Source organism: Chiloscyllium plagiosum, unplaced genomic scaffold, assembly GCF_037043375.1.
Source record: "Chiloscyllium plagiosum isolate Xiang-an unplaced genomic scaffold, Cpla_swu_hap1 HiC_scaffold_36, whole genome shotgun sequence".
NCBI classification, from domain to species: Eukaryota; Metazoa; Chordata; class Chondrichthyes; order Orectolobiformes; family Hemiscylliidae; genus Chiloscyllium; species Chiloscyllium plagiosum.
The window spans coordinates 30,667,153-30,694,198 of record NW_028270174.1 but is presented as its reverse complement, the minus strand read 5'-3'; the positions used below and the strand labels follow the sequence as shown (position 1 = coordinate 30,694,198).

Here is a 27,046-nt window from a genome sequence, read left to right as displayed (position 1 = left end):
ACTCAGTAGAGGGTTGATTTCGCTCAGTTGGCTGGATGGCTGGTTTAATTCCTATTACCACTTGCGGTTGTCATGAAATTCTCCTTTTCTGACCCTCAAGTCTAATGGTCTGATAAGATTAGGCTACTTCACCTCTATCCAACTCCAAGCAATAACTTTCTCTTCTAACTTGTTGATTATTTCCTCCACATTTTAATTAATAATACCTTCAGCATTGTATTTATTTTTTTAAAACCACAATATCCCTGTAAGTTCTTTAGAACTACTGTGGGGTCAGAAAGAAAATGCAAATCAATCTTTCTGATACCAAAACACATCTAACACATCTCAGTAGGAAGGTAGGGAAAACATTCAAACACCAAATGAACCTGGGAGATGTCAATTTAAAAATGATATATAGACAAAACACTCAATGTTACAAATTTGAAACAAACAGAAACTCAGTAGATCTGGCAGCATTTTGTGAAGAGAGAAACAGTCAACATTTTAAGTCTGGTATGACTTGTTTTTCAGAACAAAACAACTCTGTTTTTCTTTCCACTGATGCTAACAGAGCTGCTGAGTTTCTGCAGCATTCTCTGTGTTTGTTTTATAAATGTGAACTGGTTGGGCAGCATTTTTAAAAAACCTTTTCATGCAGTGCAGTCACCATTGTCTAAGTTGGTATTGATTGTCCACCCATAATTGCCCAAGGGCAGTTAAGAATTGAGTACATTGCAAAGGATTTGGAGTCACAAGTAAACCAGCAGATATCCTACTCTGAAGGATTTTAGAAAATCAGACTTTTGTTTTTTCTAAGAACAATTGACAGTGGTTACATGGCCACCATGAAGCTAGCTCTACATTCCTGTCTTTCTTACTGTTTGGGTAAATTCAGGTTTCACCATTGTATGGGGTTTGAACTCATGCCCCGAGAACATTATGCTGGGCTTGGATACAACGGTGGCTCAGTGGTGAGCACTGCTGCCTCACAGTGCTAGGGACCCGGGTTTGTTACTAGCCTTGGGTAGCTGTCTATGTAGAGTTTGTTTGTCATTCCCATGTCTGTGTGGATTTCCTCCCACAGTCCAAAGATGTGCAGGTTAGGTGGGTTGGGAATGCTGTCGTGTCCAAGATGTGCAGGCTAGGTGGATTGGGGTTCCGGGGATAGGGTGGGGTACTATTCGGAGGTCGGTGCGGACTGGATGGGCCGAATGGCCTCTTGCCGCATTTTACGGATGCTATGATTCTATGCTTGGCTAGCTTTAGTGACATTACCACTGCTACCAGGTCCCCCTCCTCTGCATTTGACATAAACTGAATTATGTTGCGTTGGCAAATCCGAATTCCTCATCGTGTTATTTCTGCTGCCAGCGAACACGTTCATTCAGCAATAGAGGCAGCGAGGCCCACAACTGATCGGATAATTTTGTTACGTCCTTTAAAAAAAATCATTAACAGATGTAAAATTAACTGTGTACCTAAAGTGCCCACAAACTCTATATAAGGGGTGCTGACCCGACCTCTGAGCCCCCTACTCCGGAGCTGTATCATAATATTTCTGAACAGATTGGTTGGAAAAAAACGTCCACAGAAACATCGTGGGAATTAACCATAAATTTCTGTAGAAGTCTACCTTCTCATCAGCTGCGACAAACGTTGCACTACAGAAGGATGCCACTAGATGGGGTTGAAATTAATTTCATCCCTACTCATAAATAGATGTTTTCACGTTAAGAAACATCTACTGACAGTATTTGGCTCAGCTCCTCATTCGATCAAAAAACTAACCCCTGTAACTGCCACAGTTAGCATAAGAATAGAGATACCCAAGAAAACATCTTTCCTAAATAATTTAAGTATTTAAATGTAATATAAAATCATCACTTTCACAAATCCCGTGAGTTATTTTTATCGTCGTTATAATCGCAAGCACATCATAATTAGAAATACAAAAATGACCAATGCACACATTAGTTATGCAACAGGAATTGAAAGATAGTGTAAATGAATGGGCCGAATAAAATTCGTGCAGTTATAGGCAGCAGACCACTTATAGTCTATGCTTTATTTTGTGATTGGCATTGTTGGAAAATGAGGGGCAGAAAGTAAAAATAGAAAACAGATCTAGGGTAGAGCGAAGGAACAATATCTGAAAAAGCTGTAAGCAGCTGCACCACAACAATACACAGGGAGTAAAGCTCAAAATACACATACAAGGACCAAACCTCACCAGTGTATACACACAGGGAACAAACCTCACAGTCACACAAAGGGAGCAAACCCTAATATAAGCACAGGCAGTAAACCCCAAAATACACACAGGCAACAAACCTCACATCTACACACACACGGAGTAAACCCTGCAAACACAATCAGGGGACAAACCCGACGTCTTCATAGAGCAATGCCTGAGATCCGCTCAGGGGCAACACGCGGAAGACACCTAGGAAGAACGATATCCGAGATAGAAACACACGGGAAGCAACACCTAAGTAACACAGAGTGCAGCCCCTGTTGATGTCTGAGAGAGAAGTGAAAGAAAATAAAGGAACTGGATGCGTGTGTTTGTTGTGTGTGAGAGAGGGGAGACCAGCTGCTTCAGCGACGACTCAAGAGGAAGGAAGGCTAGCGGCGGTCAGGGCGGAGACCCACGGGGTTAATAACAGAGACTCGTGAAACCATGACAATCGTCTGAGCTGAAAGAGACATTCGGTCGGGACTAAGCCAGGGATCTCTGAGCGTGTCACTGAACTCAGCAGCAACTCAAAGAGGGGAGCTGCCGGAGAAGAAAGAGATAGAAAACAATGATTGGGGAAATCCCGGAAGAGAAAAGAGTGGAGATTAATTAAAAACGTAAATCCGGGAAAGGGAACTTTTGAACAAGCTGAGAACTGCACGGCATGAAGGAAGAGAGAGAATACATTTCCAAGGTGGAACAGTGCTCACATTAGATTCTGTGGACAATAGCTGAAGATTGAGTGAGAGGCGCAAATCAAAAGCAGGACTATTGGAGAGAGTGAGAGACAGTGCTGACCTGGATTAATCTCAAAGCCCGCTCCCAGACCTCAAACGACACGATACCCAGCACCAGCAAACACCTGTCCGCTTTGTCATCTCTTTCTGACATGAGATGAAGTTCAGGAATGAAAGTATTTTAACAGTGCTCGTCCTGGGTACATTTCTTTCTATGTCCTGGTTCGTTGCCCGGCTGAATATGCAAGGTACGTGTGGCATTTCTGTCTGGACACATTGTACTCTACAGTGACTAGCCGGTTGCAGGTTGAAGTTGCTCCCCAATAGAATCGGGACGCTACTTGACTGTAGTTGGTACTCTTTGTTTTGGAGTGAGGTACAACTCTTCTATCCTGCATATTTATTTTACGTGTTTCTGTACGTTTATACTGGAATCACAAACCCGCCAATATTCATTGATTCAGATAGTGATAAGCGAAGAGTCCAGATAAAAAAATGCTAAATTTAAATAAACATCGTTGGAATTACACTTCTCAGGGAAAGAGTTTGACGTTTTTTTCCGACCAAAAACTTTATAAAATGTTTAAACTAAAAAGGCCATTACAATACATCGAACTTGAATATTATGGAAAGTGCAATAAAACAAAACTTTTCATGTACACTTATATTGAGTGGAACATGCTATATAACTCTTGATATTGGCAACTTTCATTCCTTGTCAGGCATACAGACCAAAGTTTCCAGTCCCTTGATATACAATGGTGGGAACACCTCAGGCAGTGACCTTATTATTAGGTTGGATTTATATTGCCTGCTTTGAAAATTCAAACTTGTTTTGAAAATTGGCCCCAAATGTCTTAGGTCTCTTCAAAGTCATGATTGTGCTACTGTTGTGTTCACTTGAGTGAATTACATCAGCATGAAATCAAGCCATCAACAATTTCGTTAGACCAGATTGAATGTAGGTCCTAAGTGTTATTGTTTCTTTCCCTCTAGGTGTACTGCTCATGTTTTCCACTAACCATTTGCCTTTTTTTAAAACTTGTGAATTGCCTATCCTCAGGGATATAGTTCATGATTTCAATAATTTGAGTAAGAGTTACACTTTTTCATGCAAAAACTGCTTTGCATTGGAGATTAATACTGTATAGCCATCTGATTGAAGTCCAATGAATAAATGACCAAATACTTCTACATAGATGGAATGCCAGAAGTTTGAAATCTATTCCACAAGTAATAACTGATACTTTGTCAATTGTTCACTTTAAACCTGAGATTGATAAACTTCTGTTCAGTGACATAGAGCCAAATGCAGATTCATGTTTAACTCAAAGATCAATCATGGTCTTATTGAATATGAACAGACCTGAGGGTCTTAGTGATCTATTGCTGTGTCTATGTAAGATTTTGTTTGGAATTTGTAATGGGTCAGGATTTTTGGGACCATATTTTCAAAGAATGCAAAATGGGTTAATTTTAACATGTTGATAATTAAAACAATGTGTATTCACAAACATTTATGTTAGAAAAGTGAAAGCAGTATAATGCAAATGGCATTTCTATTCTTCCAAAGCATGGAATGAAAATTGACAGATTTTGTGCTCAATAAATGTCTTTTTGCTAGGCACTGATAGTTTGGTCAGGATGATTTGGCAGTTTGTTAAAATTACACAAAGTGAAACAAGAGTAGACAAATCAGGTTCAGCAAGATTAGTCAGATTTTTAACAGAAGGTGAAAGAAGCTGCAAAGTCATAGCTAAGTCCAAAGGCAGAATGTAAGAGAGTACATAGGAACATGGGAACAACCCCTCAAGGCTCTTCACCATTCAATGAGATCAAGGCTAATCCGTGGCCTAATTCCATTTACTTGCCTTCAGCACATATCCCTTAATACCATTGCTTAACAAATATTGATCTATCTCAGATTTTAAATTAACAACTGATCTAGCATTCACTGCCATTTGTGAAAGAGAATTTCAATCGTCTACTACCAAATGAGTAGAATTCTCTCCTGAATTGTCTGGTCCTAATTCTTAGGCTCTGCTTAGTTCTACAATGCCCAACTAGTGGGAATAAAATAGTACACTATAATAATAGACCCTTCGGCCCCCATGCCTATGCTGACCATGGTGTCATTCCAAATTAATTCCATCTGCCTGCACATGAACGATCTCCTTCTACTCCCTGTCTGTAAATTGTTTATCTTTTTCTACTCCGCCTTTTCCTGTTAATATCTTGAAGACTTCCCCCAATCTATGTTAGAGTTGAAATCTTCCATGATTCCATGCTAGCTCTTCCTGATTAACTCAAAAGTTTCAAGATGTTCAGTTACCTCATCGATGATTATTGATTCCAAAAATTACCCACCACAGATATGAGACAAACTGGTCTATGATTTCCTGGTTTTCCTCCTTTTTTTGTCCTCCTTAAAAAGCGAAGTAATGTGAAATTTTCCAAACCAGTGGGACAACCCCTATGTCTAGGACCTCTGAAAGATTATAGTTAGGGCATTTACAATGTGCTCTTCCTTTAATACCCTCAGATGAAAACTGTCAGGTCCTACAGATCTGTCACTCTTTAATTCCATTAATTTCCTCATTACCAATATTTAACTTCTATTAATTTTATTCAATTCCTTTCTTTGATCCACTATTAATTTCCTTGTGACTTTCAGCAAGGTATCTTCCTTTCTTACTGTAAATTTTGAGGTGAAATAATTATTCAACATTTCTGTCATTTCCCCATAGTCTTTGATACTTTCAGTTCCCACATTCAATCTTTAGTGGACCAACATTGCTCCCGACCACCTGCTTTCCATTTATGTAGCTGTAAAATTTCTTGTTATTGATTTTGATGTCCTTTGCAAGTTTCCTCACATAATCCCTTTTAGTAGCTCATATAAACTGCTTTGTGGCCCTTTTTCATTTTGTAAACTTTTTTAGTTGTTTTTTTATGCTGTCCCTTTATCTCTTTAGTTATCCAAGTCCATGCTTTTTTTGTGAAGCTGAGCTTTTCTTCCTCATGGGTATAAACTCAATTTTTATTGCATTAAATTTTCTTTCAACATGCTCCATTGCTTTTCAGTTGTTTTACCCATTAGCAGATATTCACAGTTTATTGTGGACAGTTACTCTCATCTCATTAAAATAGGCCTTGCCTAAACTTTAGTAGCTGGTTCGTGCTTTTCACTTTCAAATGCTACATTGAACTCAATCACGTTATGATCGCTATTTAACAAATATTTATGCACGATTAGGTCACTAATTAAATCTGGATTATTACTCATTACTAAATCCAATATTGCTTGTCCCTTGCAATTTGGCCATATTGCAAAAGGAAACTATCTCTGACACACTCCAGAAATTTACTACCTTTCTGATAGACTGGAAGAGGCGGACGAGGAACAATGTTAAAGTTAAAATCTTCCATTAATTGTACTTTTGCTTTGCTATACACATGCCTTAATTTCTGCAGTCATACAACCTAGCACTTCAGAGCCGCTACCAGGGGTTCTGTACACAACACATGTTATGGTTTTAGATCTTTCCCATTCCTCAGTTCCTCTTTTTTTTCACTAAATGCTTTACCCATATAATATCCTCCCTCACCATTGAAGTTTTCTTTCTAATCAGTAAGACTACTTCACGTTCTCTGCAATTTTCTCTGTCCGTCCTTTAAACCTTATAAGCCTGTATGTTTATTTCCCAGTCCCAGCCATCCTGCAGCCATGTCTCAGTAATGGCTATTATATCTGTAATCTCCAGTTTGAAATTGTGCCAATGGCTCATTTCACTTATTCCTTACACTCTGTGTATTTAGAATATAGAACATAGAACTTTACATCCTTCCTATAATGCGGTGACCAGAACTGCACGCAATATTCCTGGTGTGGCCTTACCAGTGTCTTGTACAGCTCAAATATGACCTCACGGCTCCGAAATTCAATCCCCCTACCAATAAATGCTAACACATTCTTAACAACCTTCTTAACAACCCTATCAACCTGGGTGGCAACTTTTAGGGATTTATGTACCTGGACACAGAAATCTCTCTGTTCATCTACACTGCCAATAAGTTTACCATTAACCCAGTACTCTGCATTCCTGTTACTTCTTCCAAAGTAAACTACCTCACACCTTTCTGCATTAAACTCCATTTGCTGTTACTTAGCCTAGTTCTGCATCTTATCTATGTCCCTTTGTAACCCACAACATCCTTCGGCACTGTCTACAACTCTGCCTGTCTTAGTGTCATCTGCAAATTTACTAAACCATCCTTCTACACCCACATCCAGATCATTTATAAAAATGACAAACAGCAGTGGCCTCAAAACAGATCATTGTGGCACACCACTCATAACTGAGCTCCAGGATGAACATTTCCCCTCAATCACCACCCTTTGTCTTCTTTCAGCTAGCCATTTTCTGATCCAAACTGCTAAATCATCTTCAATCCGTAAACTCCTTATTTTGTGCAGTAGCCTACCATGTGGAACCTTATCAAATGCCTTACTGAAGTCCACGTACACCACATCAACCGCCTTACCTTCATCCACCTGTTTCGTCACCTTCGCGAAGAACTCAATAAGGTTAGTGAGGCATGACCTACCCTTCACAAAGCCGTGTTGACTATCCCTAATCAAATTATTCCTTTCCAGAAGATTATAAATCCTATCTCTTATAAGCTTTTCCAACACCTTACCCACTACCAAAGTAACTCCCCTTCTTTGTGTGCAGCATTCTTATTTGGGCCGTAAACTGCAACCGTTCCTCAGCACTCATGCTTTGTTCACCTATTTATTATTTCTTTTTTCCAATTTAATCAATGCACTTCTTATAGTTTTCCCATTACCTGCTGTACCTGAAGTATGATTCCTGACTGTTTCTTTACACTCTGTCATATTATTTAATTATTAATTGCACCCCCATCGCTTTTCCAGAGCCCTCCCTGCCTAGGTAAAAGTCCTTGTGACCACCCTACTTAGCCTTTCTACAAAGACATTGGTTCCAGATCGGTTCAGGTGAAGCCTGTCCCAATGACACAATGCATTCCTGTCCCATTATTGATACCAGTGTCCCATGAAATAGAACCTCTTTTTCCCACATCTTTCCTTTAGCGTTGTGTTTACTTACCAATTTTTAAAATCTGTATGCCAATTTGCAAGTGGCTCTTGTAGTAGTCCAGCGATTATAACATTTGAGGTTCTGCTTTTTAATTTTGTTCCTAATTCCTGATATTCCCCAAACAGGATCTCTTGCCTCTGTTGTTCACCCCAAAATGGACCACAATAATTGAATTGTTCTCCCTTTCATTCCAATATCCTATTTGAGATGTCCCTTACCTTGGCACCAAGCAGGCAACGCACCATGTGGGAGACTTGGTCCTCTTACAAAGAGTACAAAGAGTCCCCTTCTTTTTTCTGGCTTGGTTGAACCTCTTCCTTCCTAAATTCCCTGCACATCCTATTTTAGTTTGCCTACAGTACCCCTAATTATAGAATCTCCTAACTTTTTTTGCTCACTATGCTTGAATGGCCTCTTATTGATCTAGAGAAAAGTATGCTTGCTATTTTTGTATTATGTAAAGTAAGTTATAATCATTTAACTCAGTGAGCCCAGTAGTATATAAAAGCAAAATATTGCAGATGCTAAAAATCTGAAAAAAGCACAGAAAATGTTGGTGAAACTCAACAGGTCTGACAGGATCTGTGGAGAGAGAGAAAATCAAAGTTAACATTTCAAGATCAGTATACCTCTTCTTCAGAACTGAAAGAGTTGGAAAAGTGTTTTTCTTTAATTACCTTTGACAGAACCACAGGAAGGGAAAAGGGAATGGCTGATGTGGAGGCCCAGTACAAACACAAAGGGTTGTTAATGTTGGTGAAAAACAAGAAGTGATACATAAAATGGTTTGTCAGTTGAGGTTTGTAAGGGAGAGAATGTGTCCACTCTACTGACAACAAAGTAAACAAGATCTTGTGGTGGGATGGGGGAGAGAATAATGGAGAAGAAAGATGGACAACAGACAGCATTTCATCAGTCTCTGAGGTTACACAATTCAATATCAAATCCTTGAGGCTGTAAAGTATTTCATCAGAAAATGGGGTATTTGGTCTTCCAGCTTGCATTCTACTTAACAGTGCAGAAGAAGCCATTTGGCCCATCAAGTCTGCATTGACCCTCCGGAGACCATTCCACCCAGACCCAGGCTCCCACCTATCCCTGTAACCTGGATTTCAAATGGCTAATCCACCTAGCCTACACAACCCTCGACACAATGGGATAACTTAGTATGGCCAATCCACCTAACCTGCACATCTTTGGACTGTGGGAAGAAACCCAGCAGAAACCCATGCAGAGATGGGGAGAATGTCTGTGTGGAGTTTGCACAGTCACCCAAGGCTAGAATCAAACCCAGGTCCCTTGTATTGTGAGGTAGCAGTGTGCAAGACTGAGCCACCATGCTGGCCCAAGATAAAATGTTAGCATCAGAGCAAGGAGGTTCATTGAACTGGCTAACAACTGTTAGACCAGGGTCACTCTTATGGACAGAGAAGAGACATTCTACAAAACAGTTACTCAGTCTGCATTTGGTCTTGCCAATGTAAAGGAGACCATAATGTGAATAGTAAATAAAGGTGACTAGATTAAAGAAGTACATATGAAATGCTGCTTTAACTGTAAGGTACGTTTGAGCAATGAGGAGGCAAGTGGATGAGTGTTACGTCTTCTGCAATGGCATGTGAGGATGCTGTTGGGGAATGAGGAAGTGTAAGAAATGGACCAAGATGTAACAATCCCCTCTCCCCCAGCTTTATCTTATTTATGTCTTGTTTGCTTCATTCTTAGTAGAGTCGATACACGGCCTCTCTTTTTGTGCCTTAATTTACACCCATTTTACAGCTCTGAAGCCAACATCAGCAACCCATTGTTTTGGGTCCCCACACCACCTGCTCCCTTTGCTCCTCCTCTGCCTCTGTCAAAAACATTGACCAAAATACTTTCTATCCCATTTCAGCTCTGATGACGAGTCATACTGGACTTGAAACAGCATCTCCACAGATGCTGCCAGTTCTGCTGAGTTTCTCCAGCAGTCACTGTGTCTCAGCCAAATTATAAATATTCTTATGTGATTGATTACTTTGAAGCAAAGCAGCTCAAGAAAGACCACATCATACTTCATTTCAGTATACCATTGAAAAGCCTGAAGAAGTAAATAATTAAAATTAAGTTCACATCATACTGTGATAATAGTGTCAAATGTACTGAGTACATTGCTCTATAGTTAAATAGTGGTCATTTGGAGTACTGTCAAAAACATAAAGCACAATTCATTTTCCTACACTGCGGTACTTTGGAGAGTATTGAGAAAATACCCTTTACTTGTAATAGTGGTTTTGGAGGTGCATTGGAGAGCACAGTACTGCATTGAGCTGCTGATTGTACAGATAAAGGCTACATTTGCCTGGATTGGCAGTCTGCCAATACATTAAAATGAAGTAAAATTTAGAATCACTACATTCTGCAAAATTTAAAACTCAACTTGTCTTGCCACATAAACACAATGGCCACAAGTGGAGGTCAGAGGTTAGGAATACTGTGGCGAGTAACTCACCTCCAGACTTCCCAGAGCCTATCCACCATCTATAAGGCACAAGTCAGGATTGATAGAAAACTCCCACTTGTCTGGATAGATGCAGATCCAAACACAAAAGCTTGACACCATTCAGAACAAAGCAGCCCGCTTGATTGGCACCATGTCTGCAAATATTCACTCCTTCCACACTGTGATGATGCTGCTCCTTTAACAAGATTATGTTGTCCTTGGCATTTTTTTTTCAGAGAGGTCGTAACAGCAGCGATTCTGAAAAGCTTAGGTTTGAAAGGTCTTAGACCAATTTGATCACAGCTAACAGACACTGCCTCAGGCAAAAGGCTTTCAAGTTTAAAAAAACATTGGTACAATGAAAGGGGTGTGGCTAGTTCTCCCAGCTCAGCTTTTCTTTGGTTTGGTTTTTTTTATATAGCAATCTGGCTGTTCATTGAAAGCAGTCAGTTTGAGGCTGCTGGTCCAAGAAACAGTGACATAGAAGAAGGTGTTGTATACTGAATGCCTCTGCCAACTCTCTCTCTCTCTCTCTCTCTCTCTCTCTTTCTTTCTCCTGTAAGACCCTGTGTTTGATTTTATCTTTTTTGCCAAGCAGTGTTGCTGGGGATTGTGGCAAGTATTTGGAACAGCATCATTAAGTTGGGATAATTGGCTGTGTTTTTGGATAAGTTAAGTTATTCTGTATTCTGTTCTCTTTTGTTTGTGATTTATTCAGTAATCTTGCAAAAAACTCTGTTTTGTTTAAAACTAAGTGGTCAGGCCAGCTGCGTCACTCCTGGACTATCCACCTTACACCTGCTTAAAACAACTAGCAAAGCTAGGGACCGGGCTACTTTCCTGAGGGGGTCTAGCATGGTCCATAACACACCACTGATGTTCAGTAGCAGCACTGTGCACTATCTACAAGATGCACTATAGAACTTCACCAAAGATCATTAGATAGTGCCTTCCAAACCCACAATCACTTCCGTTTAGAAGGAGAAAGGCAGCAAATAAATGAGAACACCACCACCTGTAAGTTCCCCATCAAGACACTCACCATCCTGATTTGGAAATATATCGCCATTTCTTCATTGTCACTGGGTCAAAATCCTATATTTCCTCTCTCATGCCATTGTGGGTCAGTCTACAGTATATGGACTGCAGCGGTTCAAGGAGGCAGCAAATAGTAATGGCCAATAAATGCTGGCCAGCCAGTGATGCCCCATGTCACACAAATGAATTTTTAAAAATTGCAAATGTGTATTTACTATTTTGTTACATATTCCCACAGTAGAAAACTTCACCCTGCTATTCAAAGGGATTGATTGGCTATATAATGCACCAAAGTGATATTGCTATTAAATATCTAAGTATCAAGATGGACAAATATTACTCAGAATCTTGTGCATACAGCTTTGCTTAAATGCAGGTGACCTGCACTTATCTGCAAAATAGCCCCCTCCTTCCAAAAAAAAAAGATGTATTACATAGATTTTTCTCAATTCCATGTAGGTGATAATCTGGCAGGACAACGAGAAGTGTAAAATAAATGCAAACTGTGAAGGAAAAATAGGTAGAAAAAATAGACCCAAACATTTTCTATTGCCCTAGTGGTTTAGTTTGGCCCCTGCTCCTTTTCCAAAGCAGAAATCACAACTAAACCAAGAATAACATTTCAATGTTGGGTCACAAGATAGAAAAAAAAATGGCAAAAGGATTCTATAAATGATGCAGTCTTTTTACTCATTAAGAAGGTTCCTCATCTCTATAGAGTAACACGCCCAGAATTTTGGCCCATGATTGCATGAGTTACCTTTAAGATATGCAGAACAATGCTGTGTTCTTGTTTCAGTAATGAGATAAATATTAAGCACATGTTTGTATAGATTTCCTTGTCAGGAAAAGTCTCCAAAATGTCCAATGAGGGTAAAAAAGAAGAATGATTCTGATGAAAGGTCTTTGAAATAAAGTGAGGGCTGCAGATGCTGGAGATCAGAGCTGAAAATGTGTTGCTGGAAAAGCGCAGCAAGTCAGGCAGCATCCAAGGAACAGGAGAATCGACGTTTCGGGCATAAGCCCTTCTTCAGGAATGAGGAAAGTGTGTCCAGCAGGCTAAGATAAAAGGTAGGGAGGAGGGACTTGGGGGAGGGGCTTTGGAAATGCAATAGGTGGAGGGAGGTCAAGGTGAGGGTGATAGGCCGGAGTGGGGTGGGGGCGGAGAGGTCAGGAAGATGATTGCAGGTTAGGAAGGCGGTGCTGAGTTCGAGGGATTTGACTGAGACAAGGTGGGGGGAGGGGAAATGAGGAAACTGGAGAAGTCTGAGTTCATCCCTTGTGGTTGGAGGGTTCCCAGGCAGAAGATGAGGCACTCTTCCTCCAACCGTCGTGTTGCCATGGTCTGGCGATGGAGGAGTCCAAGGACCTGCATGTCCTTGGTGGAGTGGGAGGGGGAGTTAAAGTGTTGGGCTACGAGGTGGTTGGGTGATGAAAGGTCATCAACCTGAGAAATTAAAGCCAACAAGAGACCTGTGTTGCATCTCCTGAAGTAATCTTATCAGATCTTTTGCCACTTGAATAGTTTTTGGGCACCAGTGGGCTGTACCCTGGAATTAAGCCCTAGGGGCAGAGATTCTGCTTCCCAGGAGTTTCTGATTAATCAGAGGCTGTCAGCTTCAACCTCTGCAGTACCTCACAGGAAATCATAGCTTCAGCTGGAACTGCAGCCTGGAATTGCTAAGGAGTTCCAGACATGAGGATTGCAACAGCCCTGGCCTGTATCCGCACCTTGATCAGGTATCAAGGGTCCTTCTGCCAACTCCTGATCCTTTAAGTAAACAGGAGCCAGCATAAGGCCATATATCTACAGGTGAGCTTGCACCTGTTTTATTCACAGTGTTCTTTAAGGCTGGGGCCTCCACTGGCAGCAAGTTGGGGATGTTGACCATAGAACCTTCCCGTCCAGACTTTAATTCTTTTCGAGGCTGGAAGGTGGCAGGGTTAAATTATGCTATCAACCTGCCAATTAAATGCCCTTCTCGCTAACCTGCCTCATCACTTCTGTCGCTGCTTGATATGTTGAATGTTTTCACAATTTATTTTTGGTTTTGTTCCTGGTTCTCTTGATTTTAGTTCTGCTTTGAAGGGTATCTAAATACCATCATTTTTGTTCTACATTAGACATTTTGCCCGAAACGTCGATTTTGCCTGTCCTCGGATGCTGCCTGAATTGCTGTGCTCTTCCAGCACCACTGATCTAGAATCTGGTTTCCAGCATCTGCAGTCATTCATTCTTTTTACCTCATTGAATAGCTACATCTGAGTAGATTTCTACTGTACAGTTTAACCACAAGGTAGTCGACCTTGGTTTTCTGAAACTGTGTAAAACTGGCAATAGCAAGTTTCAATCTCTCCAGCATTTTATTTCCATTCCAGTTAATTTGCTCTCCTGAGTTTATTATTACATAAAGTGAAGATTTACCCCAAAATATATTCACTTGATGCTGAAGGGACGATAGATATCCTTCCACTTTTGTAAATGCTGCTTCTCTGTAACTTTCCTGACAAAACTCTTGAATGAGGATCTATTTAGATCACGATACCTCCATAGTGGGTTCATCAGCCTCTTATTGGGTATTCATTAACTAAGTTTACTTAAGCTTAACTTCATTGAATCTAATCCATTACATCCAGGTTGTAATTAATTTATGACTACCAAGAATGTCACAAATTGACAGTATTCGGTTGGCAGGATTCTCCATATTCCAGGTGGGAGAGTTATCACTAAAGCCCTTTGTGAATTCAACACACAATTTAAAAGGACAGTCACTTAGCAGCTTGATCATTACTTGACTCATTGGGGTGAAATGTGCCAAATCTTTCACTGTCACTTTGAGTGTTTTTTTGTGTCTATGATGATGGATAGAGGAGCATTTAGTGATAGGTCTTGAAGCGGTTTACAGGATCACAGAAGTGTAATAGAGCAGAATGAGACCATTGTGCCCAGTGTCTGCACTGATTCTTCAAATGAGCATTAATACCAACTTTTTCCTCATACGCTTGCCCAGTATTTCTATCCCAATAATTATTCAATGCCCTCTTGAATGCCTCAATTGAACCCTCAGCCACATTCATAACCCTAACTACTCACTGTGTGAAAAGGCTTTTCATATCTCACATTTGCAAAGCACTTTAAGTCTGCAACCTTTGGTTCATGGTCCATTTTTGAACAGAAACTGTTTCTCTCTATTTACTTTCTCTAGCACATTTGTGTTCTCTTCTTGATGTTTCAAATTAGGGACCTTTCACAAGTAAAATGAACATGTTCACCACGACACTGGAGAAAGAGGGCACTCTGATCTTTATTTATTTCTTCTTATTCTTCACCCGGAAGTACTATCACGCACAGCTGAGTGACTTTCCCATCACCGACATCAGCATGTCTTTACTTTTGTAAACTACTAACCACCACCATCTCCGATTTATTATTTTTCAAATCATCAATTTTTTTTCTGATTTAACCTATTTTTCCCAATCATCCTGTTCATAGATGTTATTAGACATCTCTGGAGCAAATGAGATTTGAACCCAGGTCTCTCGGTCCAGAGTCGGGACATTATCACTGCCCCACAAGAGTTCTTCAGTTACATAGATATTGAAATAATCTGTACTGGCCTGATCTTGATCATGACTGTAGCAACAAATTGGCAAAAAGCCAGAAGAAATGGGTAAACCCCAAGTCTGTTAACTTTGTGCTATTTCTGTGGGTGCTCTGAAAACTCTCCATCAGAATTCTTGCAGAATTTCAAGGTAAAATATTTAGTTGTTACATATCAGAGAAGTGGAGCAGCAGATCTTTGTGAATGTTCCCCCTTTGTATACTCAGTCCAGTTAATAACAATTAACATTGGATCCAACAGTCCAAAAATAGATGAAGAATGTAACTCTTGTGTTTTTGCTTTTTACCTTGTCCTCAGATTGGATAGTCCAATTGAATCTGCAGAGTCATTTTGGGTTTTCTTAGGTGCAGAATAACAGGACTCACCTCAGAATGTTTAAATGTTTTAAATGATCAAAATATGTTTGGGAGCTCAGGCATCCCAAAGTACTTTACAAACCACAAAGAATTTTTGACATGTTGTAATACTGATGGGATTAATTAAAAGCTGGTTTTGATCTCATTTTTCCTGTTTCTCCCTGTTGTTGATTGCACCCACCTTTTTGGAGCACAGAAGTGTAGAAACTAGGAGCATGAGTAGGCCATTCAGCCCTTCAGGACTTCTCCACCATTCAGTATGATCATGCTGATGCCATGTCCCTGAGTTTTCTCCATACCGTTTGATACCTTTTAATATCTAAAAAATGATTGATCTCTTTCTTGAATATATTTAGCAACTTGACTTCCACAGCCATCTGTGGCAGACAATTCCATAGGTTCACTAAACTTTGAGAGAGAAAATGTGGCCTCATTTCAGTCCTAAATGGACTCGCCTATATCCTGTGACCCATGATTCTCGATGCCCCAACCAGAAAAACATCCTTCCTGCATCTAATCTGTCCAGCCCTGATTAGACTTTTATACGGTTCAATCATATTCCCTCGCATCCTTCTAAATCCAATCCCTTCTAGACCAGTTTTCCTTCTAGGACAATCATACAGTCCCCAGGCCCCAACATTGGCCTAGTGAACTCAGTCTATGACAAGTATATCCTTTCTTATGTAGGAAGACCAAAGCGGCAGGTAATACTTGAAGCGTAGCCTCACCAAGGCCCTTTTCGTTTTGTCATCCCAGCTAATTCTCATTTCATCCACTGGTTCAGATTTTCTCTTTTAGGCACAGTAGATCCTTCAGCTTTTGCGCAGGTTCATGTCTGCTGAAGCCCTCTGTATATGAGGATGCCAACACACCAGACTGTATGAGCTGCTGCTCATGATGAAGGTTCCTGCCATGTCCTCGTTAGGTGCAGAAAATTACACTTATTTAGCACCTCCTGGTCTGACTAGGAGAGTGTCCTGTAGTTAACAGGATTTTATTTTGCATGTTGGCAGGTGGTTCAGGTTGCATTATTACAGAGACTTTGAGGAGAACAAGATGTTTGATCTCACTCTTTCAAGATTCAAAGCTGTTTTGTTAAGTGTCATAGAGGTGATGCTTATGGCACTCCTCACCATTAACCTTTTCAGATCCATGTACACCAAGCTCTTGTACTGATTCTGCTAGAGAATATCGGATCCACATCTGCTATTGCAGCTGTATCCCAGACACCCCTTAGGATAGACTCATAGTCATACAGAACAGAAACAGACCCTTCAACACAACTCGTCCATGCCAACCCAGGTTTCCTAAACTGACCTATTGTCTAATTTACCTGCATTTAGTCCAGATCCCTTTAAACCTTTCCTATCCATGTATCTGTCCAAATGCCTTTTAAATGTTGTAATTGTACTTGAATCTGCCACTTCTTCTGACAGTTCATTCTATACATGCACCACCCTCTGTGTGAACAAGCTGCTCCTCAGGTTCCTTTAAATTGTATTTCAAAATTGCGGGTGGGGTGTGAATGAGGGTGTGCTATGTTTTGCCTAAAGCGTGTTCTTGAGAGGAATGTTAATATCTGATGGAAGGCCATCTTCCTTAAGTGCTTCCTGACTCTCATTTCTTCCGTCCCATTCTGCTTTTCTTCCTTCTGTGTGACAGTGGCACATAAGAATATGATCATTGAAAATGTTATACCTGCTTGTGATAACTATGATGGGAAAATACCAGCATGAAAATTGCATAGTTGCACAGCGTCACAAGCAGTTAGGTGCGACTTGTCAGCCAAATGTGAACAAAACAAAATAATTGCACAATATTATCTCAAGCTGTGAAAATACCCTTTGAAATTTTATGCAGTCTTCAGGCTCACAAACTACCAATGGCTGAGCCTTGTAATTCTCAATGCACATAGCCTGACTACTTTGCAAGTGCAAAATCAGGAAGCTTGAAGCTGCAGTGCCTTTGGCCTTCATTATCATATGTGTTAATGAGACCACGAGAGACTGAGCAGGATTGACCTAAAAAACACAAGGGAATTTTAAAGGTTCAAGTTTGGAAAACTAGCATAAATAACTTCTGTTTAACGTTGCTGCCACAAAGGTAAGTGTTCCCAAGTTGACACTGAAATTCTGCCAAGTTTCCAAGTTGGGCAGCACGGTGGCTCAGTGGTTAGCACTGCTGCCTCATGGGACCAGAGTTCAATTCCAGCCTCAGGCAACTATCTGTGTGATGTTTGCACATTCTCCCCTTATCTGTGTGGGTTTCCTTCTACAGTCCAAAGATATGCAGGATAGGTGAATTGGCCATGCTAAATTGTTCATATTGTTCAGGGATGTGTAGGCTAAAGTTATTAGTCAGGAGAAATGTAGAGTGGTAGCACCTGATGAAGGAGTGTCACTCCGAAAGCTAGTGTGCTTCCAATTAAACCTGTTGGACTATAACGTGGTGTTGTGTGATTTTTAACTCTGTTTCTACACTGTAGGGATTCTATGATTCTACTGTCTGCAATCTATTTTCATTAACGTCTACCTTCAGTAGCTAATCCGTTGTCTGACTAATGTAAAATAAAGGCAGAAATGTTTATATTCTGATACAGGAGGATCAGGGTATCTGATAGCTCATGGAACCCTGGAAGTCAAGAAGTTCATCCATGACTGGGTCCCTGTTTAGAAGTCAGCATGATTCCTGATTGACAGACTTGATCTGTCAGTTGGTGAGAGAGGCCAGCAGAGAAGGTGAAAGATCAGATTGGCTTGATCTTGAATCTGTGACAAGGCAGTATCCAATTCAAAGTAATACTACAGTGGTGATACTGATGTGATGTCAACATCATATTCCAACTTTACACGCATTTCCCTGTCTTAACCCTGTCCATCTCAGTTGATGTTAAACAGATTGAAAGGTCTCCCTGGTGCTATTTGAAAGGATCAGGAACAACAGTATAGTATTTAAGTAACTGGAGCAAAGCTGGTGAAAAACTGCTGATCTCCAGTTGAGACTATCGCTGACTTTGGTGGATATTCTCAAGTAGGTTCAGCAGGTAATCAGGAGGGCTAATGGAATCTTGGTCCTTATTTTAAGGGTGGTGCAGTACTGTATAGAGTAGGGAAGTCTTACTGCAACTTTACAAGATACTGGTGAGACCACATCTGAAGTACTCTGAGTGGTTTTGGTCCCCTTATTTAAGGAAAGGTATTATTTTGTTGGAGACAGCTTAGAGAAGATTCATTAGGATGATCCCAGTATGGAGGGATTGTCTTATGACCAAAGGCTCAGCAAGTTTGGACTTTTCTCACTGGAGTTTAGAAGAATGAGAGGTGATCTCACTGAATTGTGTAGAATTCTTGAAGAGCTTGACAGGGTAAATCCTGAAAAGATGTTTCTTCTCAGGAAAGAGTCTAGGATCAGAGGACATTGTCTCAGAATAAGGAGGTGCCAATTTAAGACAGAGATGAGGAAGAATTTTGTGTCTCAGAGGATTGAGAGTCTTTGACACTCCTTGCTACCGAAAGCTGTGGGGGAAGAGGCCTGTGCCTATTTAAGGTTGAGATGGATAGATTCTTGATCAATACGTGAATCAAAGGTTATGAGGAAAGGGCAGGTAAGTGGACATGAGGAATGTTGGATCAGCCAGAATTTTATGGAATGGTGAGTGGGCTTGAGGGGCTGGATAGCTGACTTCTTTTACTATTTCTTATGGTGTTATAGTCTTACCTTTGAGCCTATATGACCTCAATCTACAGCTCAGTTGGTGGGAATCTGGGCTGTTTGGCTGAGAGGCAGCAGCAAAAGCATTGGCAGAGTGGCATGGATGAGAGTAGGAACGCTGCTATCATGACAGAAAATAACAGGCTGTTTCATGGAGCTACCGCCACTGTCCCAGGGCAGTGCCTCAGCAATCCTGATGCAATGTTGTAGAAGAGAGGAAGGGTTTGTATGTTACTTTGGAAGCTGGTGTGAAAAGTAGCATCCAGCTTCCAATTAAGCAACATCCTTAAAGACCTAACCCCATAAAGTTGTTATAGGTTCAAAATGAAATTGAATGCATGACCCAAGACAACATAATCAAAGTGAGTTGCAGTGACTGGAGCTCACCCATAGTAATAGTGCCAAAACCAGATAGTACCCATTGGTTGTGTGTAGATTATTGAAAAGTCAATGCAATTACAAAGTCTGATTCATATCCAATTCCACACTTGGAAGACTGTATTGAGAAGGTGGGATAAGTAACTTATATTCCTAAATTGGAGTTTTGCAGAGGATACTGATCTTTATCTGAAACAGCAAAGACAATTTCAGCTTTCATAACAATAAATGGACTGCATCAACTTAAAGTCATATCATTTGATATGAAAAATGTGCCAGCCACATTTTAAAGACTAACCAACAAAGTTATTTCTGGATTACCCAATTGTGTGGTATACATTGGCGACTTGGTGAGTTTTAGTCACACGTGGAAGGATCATTTGTAGCACTTAATGGAATTATTTGATCAACTTTTCAAGGTAGACTTGGTGATAAGTATGACTAAGAATGAATTTGCCAAAGCCCAATTTACGTTCCTGGGCCATTTTATCGGACATGGACAGGTGGACCCATGGAATGTGAAAACAAAGGTAATTGGAGAGTTACCCATACCATTGACAAAGAGAGCAGTAATACAATTCCTGGGATTCATTGGGTTTTATCGGAAATTCATGCCAAATTTTAGCAATGTGGCTGTTCCACTCACTGACTTATTGAAGAAGTGCAGAAAATTTCAGTGGTGGAGGAATGTCAGAAGGCATTTGACAGCCTGAAAGCTGTGTTAACCACTGCCCCAGTATTAGCCACACCTAACTACGCAAAGTCATTCAATTATGATACGATACAAGGCCTTTGATACGAGTTATATAGGTGTTGGTGCTGTGCTCTTACGAGATGATGATGAAAGATAGAAAGACCTATTGAATATTTCATCAACAGAAATATTTCACAATTGAGGAGGAGACCTTGTGCTTGGAGTTGGCATTACAACATTTTAAAATTTATATTGCCAGTAATGTGACTGAGACAATTATATATACTGATCATAACCCATTAAAGTTTTTGGAGAAATTGAAGGACAAAAATTCCAGACTGTTTAGATGTAGCTTATTATTGTACCCATTAAGTTTGAAAATTATACACGTGGTAGGACAGGAAAATATAATTGTCGATGCGTAGTCAAGACTGGAATGAAGAAGGATGGAGGCATTCGGTGGCAGGAGTAAACAGACTGAAATAGAATGTAATAGTGAATGTTTATATGCCTAGAGGCAATGTAATATATATGTTGTAGTGTACTAACAGTAAGACTAAGGGGTTTAAAATAAAGTTCTTTTTTTTAAGGAGGAGGTGTGACGATGATGTCCTTGGTTTTTTTGAAGAAAGATCCTAAAGGCAGAGGTGCTGAAAAATCTAGCTAAGAGCAGTGGCCAATTCTCCCAGTTCAGGTTTTTCTACTTTGCTTTTAACTGTAGCAGTTACAAGATATGTGAGTCTAGGGGAATTCCAAGTTGAGTTGAGTAAAGAATTTCCTTCTGAAATCTCTCTCTTGGATGCTGTTCCCTCCTGCCTGTAAGAATCTCTGTTTGAATTTAAAAGCAAATTACTGCGGATGCTGGAATCTGAAACCAAAAGAGAAAATGCTGGAAAATCTCAGCAGGTCTGGCAGCATCTGTAAGGAGAGAAAAGAGCTGACGTTTTGAGTCTAACTGACCCTTTGTTAAAGCTAAAAAAAAGGGAGAAATAGGGAGGTATTTATTCTAGGCTGAGAGAAGGTGAGTCATGGCTCCTGAAGCAAAGGTAGGTGATAATGACAGTGCATAGAGAGATTATAGGGAGATTAGGAGCGGTGAATGACCAAGGCTGAAGCCAGTGCTATGTGACAAAATATGTGGGGGATGGGGGGGCATGGGTGAAGCAGGGGCAAAATGGAAAACAGGGGAGAAGGGTAGCAAAGGGGGAAGAGGAGAGGTAAAGAAAAAGGTGATGAGAGAGTGGAGAGCGAGAGAAAGAGAGACAATCAAGAAATAAGAGGTACAGAACAGTGAAAAAAAATTTAAACAAAGATAAATAAAATAAATGAAATAAAATTATGGAGCAGAATGAAAACAGAGGGGTTGAGATGGGATAATCAAGTGAAGTTGTTGAATTCAATGTTGAGACCGGCAGGCTGTAACGTGCCTAGTCGGAAGATGAGATGCTGTTCCTCCAGTTTGCGTTGAGCTTCACTGGAACATTGCAGCAGGCCAAGGACAGACATGTGGGCATGGGAGCAGGATTGTGTGTTGAAGTGGCAAGCCGCAGGAAGGTCCGGGACTTGATTGCGTACAGACCGAAGGTGCTCAGCAAAGCGATCACCCAGTCGGCGTTTTGTCTCTCCAATATAGAGGAGACCACATTGGGAGCAACGAATGCAATAGACCAAATTGAAAGATGTACAAGTGAAATGCTGCTTAATCTGAAATGAGTGTTTGGAGCCTTGGATGGTGAGCATGGAAGAGGTAAAGGGGCAGGTGTTGCACCTTCCGCGATTGCATGGGAAGGTGCCGTGTGTGATGGGAGAGGAGTTAGGTGTGATGGGAAGGTGCCGTGTGTGATGGGAGAGGTGTTAGGTGTGATGGGAGAGGTGTTAGGTGTGATGGGAAGGTGCCGTTTGTGATGGGAGAGGTGTTAGGTGTGATGGGAAGGTGCCGTGTGCGATGGAAGAGGTGCTAGGTGTGATGGGAAGGTGCCGTGTGTGATGGGAGAGGTGTTAGGTGAGATGGGAAGGTGCCGTGTGTGATGGGAGAGGTGCTAGGTGTGATGGGAAGGTACCATGTGTGATGGGAGAGGTGTTAGGTGTGATGGGAAGGTGCCGTGTGTGATGGGAGAGGTGCTAGTTGTGATGGAGGAGTGGACTAGGTTGTCTCGGAGGGAACGATCTCTGCGGAATGCAGACGGGGAGGGAAGGGAAGATGTGTTTAGTGGTGGCGTCGTGTTGGGAGTTGACGAAAATGGTGGAGGATTATTCTTTGCATGTGAAGGCTGGTGGGGTGAAAGGTGAGAACAAGAGGGACTCTATCCTTGTTCTGTGAGGGGAGGGAGGGGATGAGGGTCGTGGCGCGGGAGATGGACCGCATGCTGTCGAGAGCCCTGTCAACAACTGTAGGTGGGAAGCCACGGTTGGAGAAGAAGGAGCACATATTAAGGGCACCAATTTGCCTTTAAAATAAGAAAAGACCATGAACTCATGTCTCTGTGCACATGAGCGATCGTTCTCTCTCCCTCCAGGACCCAGAATAAAGACGATGGAGGTAAAACTACTCTGTGTTTCTGAGCATTTTGCTTTGACAGTGGGGGTGGGGGAAACAGAACAACAATATTGGCATAGTCAGCAGGATCCAAACGAATAGTTACGATAGGATGGTTTCAGCAGCTGCCTGGAACATCAGTGTCTCGACAAACGGGCCCACAAGCTAAGATTTTAAACCTTAATTCTCCTCGATATTCCTGTGTGCCGCTGACTGTCCCATTGTTCAATCACTCTGTATTCTGTAGATTCCTCAAACAGTAATTAGTTCAGTCGAGAGAGAGTTTCGCAGGTGAGCTGGCAGGCAGAGGTTCAAGTCCTCTGTGCTGCATTGGAGGGAGGGGGGTGTGGTTGAGGTTTGAGTCCTCTGCACGGTACTAGGATTTGAGTCCCCTGGGGTGGGTTTGGTTGAGATTCAAGCCCTCTGTGCAATACTGGCATTTGAGTCTACCGGGTGGGCTGATTTGAGGTTCAAGTCCTCCGCACTGTGCTGAGGTTCGAGCTTTCTATGTTCAAGCATGGTTCGGGCTCTGTGTTTAAGCAAGGCTCGAGTTTTCTGCGTTTAATTGGGGTTCAAATTTTCTGTGTTTAATTTGGGGCAGCATGGTGGCTCAGTGGCTAGCACTGCTGCCTCACAGCACAGGGACTCTGATTTGATTCCAGCCTCAGGCGACTGTCTGTGTGAAGTTTGCACATTCTCTCCATGTCTGGTGGGTTTCCTCCAGGTGCTCTGACTTCCTCCCACAATTCAAAGATGTGTAGGACAGGTGAATTGGCTGTGCTAAATTGCCCAATGTGTTCAGGGATATGTAGGTTAGGTGCATTAGTCAGGGGTAAAATGTAGAGTAGTAGGGGAATGGGTCTGGGTGGGTTTCTCTTTGGAGGGTTGGTGTGGACTTGTTGAGCCTGTTTCCACACTGTAGAGATTCTGTGAATTGAGGTTCGAGTTCTCTGTGTTTAATTGGGGTTCAAGTTCTTTGTGTTTAAATGGGGTTCAAGCCCCTGTGAGGAGTAAAGTAAGAAAGGGTTAAAGTCCCCTAGTGGCAAAAGTTGAGGCTCTGCGAGTCTTTGTCCTGGGGGAAAAGAGTGGCTTGGACTGTGGTGCCATGTGGTCTGCTGCATTTTCTCTTTTTATAAGTGTAATTTCATTGAGAGGGTGCAAAGAAACTGAGCAAACACTGAAGTTAAGGTTGTACTAATACTTGGATCGAGTGGGGAAGTTTCAATGTAAATTGTGCCATACTGAGAGTGCTTGATGTTTAAAATTTTTGGTTTGTTAAAATACTGGTTCAGAAAATCCTTTTAGGTAACTGTTTTGCCTTGTTTGAATCAGGATCTCAATTCAATGTGTTTTGTGGGTTGTGTAGTGGGACAGATTTTGTTTTTACATTGAAATTGTACAACATTACGTCCTTTTTAAAATTATCAAACTTGTAACCTTAAAACAAATTGATTGAGTGCCTTGAGCCCCTGATTTGTTTGAAATTCTACAATGTCTGTTTTAAACAAAAAACAGTTGGGTTAGTGGTCATGCTTTAGCCAGGTGAGAGTATTGTATTAAAATATCTTTACTGCTGTGTTTTTAATGCAGAATGTTCACAAAAAGAGTGCATTTTGAGTTTGATGTTTTGTTAAGATTCAAGAGAACATCAGAACTTGAGGCTGAGCTGTTTAAATTCTGTTAATTATTGTTAAGACTTCATTGGCCCCCTTCATATTGCAAATTGAATGTTGATCTCTACCAAAGTTGCTACTCTAATTCCGACTGTTTTATTTACAAAGTTTCATTTGGAGAACATATTTTAAAATGTTCAACATTTGTTTCCCACAAACATTTGAGATTTAAATCTGAACTGAAACTGCCTCTTCAATTGCGAAAGCACAGGAAACATTTTATTGTTTTCTTGCTGTTCCAGACTTTTGGAATACTTACCCTGACAGCTTTTACATTAGCCAAATATCAATTTATTAAAGGAAAATAATTTTTGAACAACCTGAATGAGGTACCCGAGGGTTTGATTTTAGGACCATTGATTGTTGTTTATGGCAGTACAATTGTTTAGGCAGTACAATTTAGAAGTTTATGGATTGTATAAAACTTGATAGTATCATAAATAGTGAACAGAGTAACAGACTTCAAGAATTCAAAAAATGTTGAAATAGGCAAATACAATTTAGTGTCGTTAAATGTGTGACTGTCTTCGTACTGATACCCACCTTGGCAAGGAAGGAATGAGAGAAGAAATGCAAAGATACTTTCAGCAGCTAACATCATCTCTAGAGTTTCTCCATTCGCAGGTAAAGCATACCTTCGGACCACCACCCACCCCACCACAACCTGATCCAACAGATTCAATCAGGGATGACATCCTGCTCCTCAGATGCCGCCTGACCTGCTGTGCTTTTCCAGCACCACATTCTCGACTCTGATCTCCAGCATCTGCAGTCCACACTTTCATCTATAAGCACAAGTCAAGTGTAAAGTCGAATACCCAGATGGATGTACCTTCACCATCACTGACGTAGCTCTACACTGTCCAAGCCAAAACAGCCTGCTTAATCCATATCCAACTACATCAAACTATGTGTCTATGCCATTTGGACTGCAGTGGTTTAGAAAGGTGGCTCAGCACCCATCTGGAGGGCAATTATCACCTGAGCAATAAATACTGAACTTGCCAGCATCCCAAAGATGAATAAAATATAAAAACCCACTTGCAGCGCAATGAACAGTTGCACATTAACCACATATATTGAACCCCATGCCTGTTTTTGGGGTTATCAGACTTAACCTCATCATTTGTCACAGTGCTATTAATCTATTTAATTCAAGAAATCTTGCAGAGCCAAAGGACATTCTGTACTATTTCGAAGGAACTCATTAAAAGAATAAGAATTTTATTCACTCCAGCACACTACATTATTCTTTAATTTGTACATAATGTATTAATTCTGTTCACAGTTTATGGGAGCAAGTTTTCACACTGTGTGTGAGAAAAGGATGTGGTCACAGCCTGATTTGTACATGTTCTTTCTAACTTTACAACATAAATATGCTTATTCGAATTATAAAATGGAATTCAGTTAATTCAACACTATCTATTTCATTAAACTGCTGTAACTTCTATGTTTTTCATAAAATCTATTTTATCTCGTAATTAAAGTTCTTCTCAGACTAAGCCTTATTCTCTGCAACTGGATCCTCAGTTTCCTGACCTAAAAGCCGCAATCAATGAAGACTTGGGACAATATTTCATCTTCACTAACACTCAACACTGGAGTGCCCCAAGGGTGTGTTCTCAGCCCCCTTCTGTACTCACTGTATACCTATGACTGTGTCGCCAAATACCTGACTAATGCCTTTTACAAGTTTGCTGATGATACCACCATAGTCTATCGAATCTCAGATGGCGACAAAACAGACTACAGACTGGAGGTGGAAGACCTGGAAAAATGGTGCACTGAGAACAACTTAGCTCTCAATGCCGGCAAAACCAAGGAACTCATTATTGACTTTTGGTGGGATGTTACTCATGCCCCCCTACTCATTAACAGCACAGAGGTGGAATGAGTGGAGTGTGTCAAGCTCCTGGGAGTGGCAATCCATAGCAAGCTTTCTTGGACTTTCATGTGGACGAACTGGTTACAAAGGCCCAATAATGTCTCTTCTTCCTCAGCAGCTGAGGAAATTTGGCATGATGGCGAATACCCTTGCCAACTTTTGTAGGTGTGCCATCAAGAGCATTCTGCCTGGACATATCACTACTTGGTAAGGCAACTGCATCATTCAAGATCAGAGACGGTTACAAAGAGTGGTGAACTCGGCACAGGCAATCACAAAGGCCAACCTCCCATCTATAGAATTCATCTACCCTGCCCACTGTCAAGGAAAGGCCGCCAGCATTCTCAAAGATCCATCTAACCCTGGCATTGTTTTTCTACAACCTCTACCATCAGGGAGGAGGTACAGAAGCCTGAACATGCACCAGCCAGTTTCATAACAGTTTCTACTCTACTGTTGTTAGAATACTGAATGGACTCTCAAACTCTTAGCATTCGCCTGTCCTGTATTCTTGTTTATGCCGCTGTTTACAAATTATTTACTATCTATGCACTTAACTCTGTGATCTGCCTGTATAGCCCACAAGATA

At 41.0% G+C, this 27,046-nt stretch overlaps 1 protein-coding gene across 3 annotated transcripts in view; it reads left to right on the top strand.

Moving 5' to 3' along the window:
- The window catches only part of LOC122539369 (alpha-1,3-mannosyl-glycoprotein 4-beta-N-acetylglucosaminyltransferase B-like), a 251,205-nt gene that overhangs the window by 1,987 nt on the left and 222,172 nt on the right, over positions 1 to 27,046 (top strand). Inside the window, exon 1 of one of the 3 annotated variants that reach the window (XM_043674129.2) lies at positions 2,322 to 3,203. The exons of 1 other annotated variant lie outside the window; for it this stretch is intronic. In XM_043674129.2, coding sequence (XP_043530064.1) covers positions 3,113 to 3,203 — 91 coding nt within the window. In that variant the 5' untranslated portion in view covers positions 2,322 to 3,112. Of the gene's footprint in view, positions 1 to 2,321; positions 3,204 to 27,046 lie in introns of those variants that run through there. One more of the 3 variants, XM_043674128.2, reaches the window with a different exon arrangement.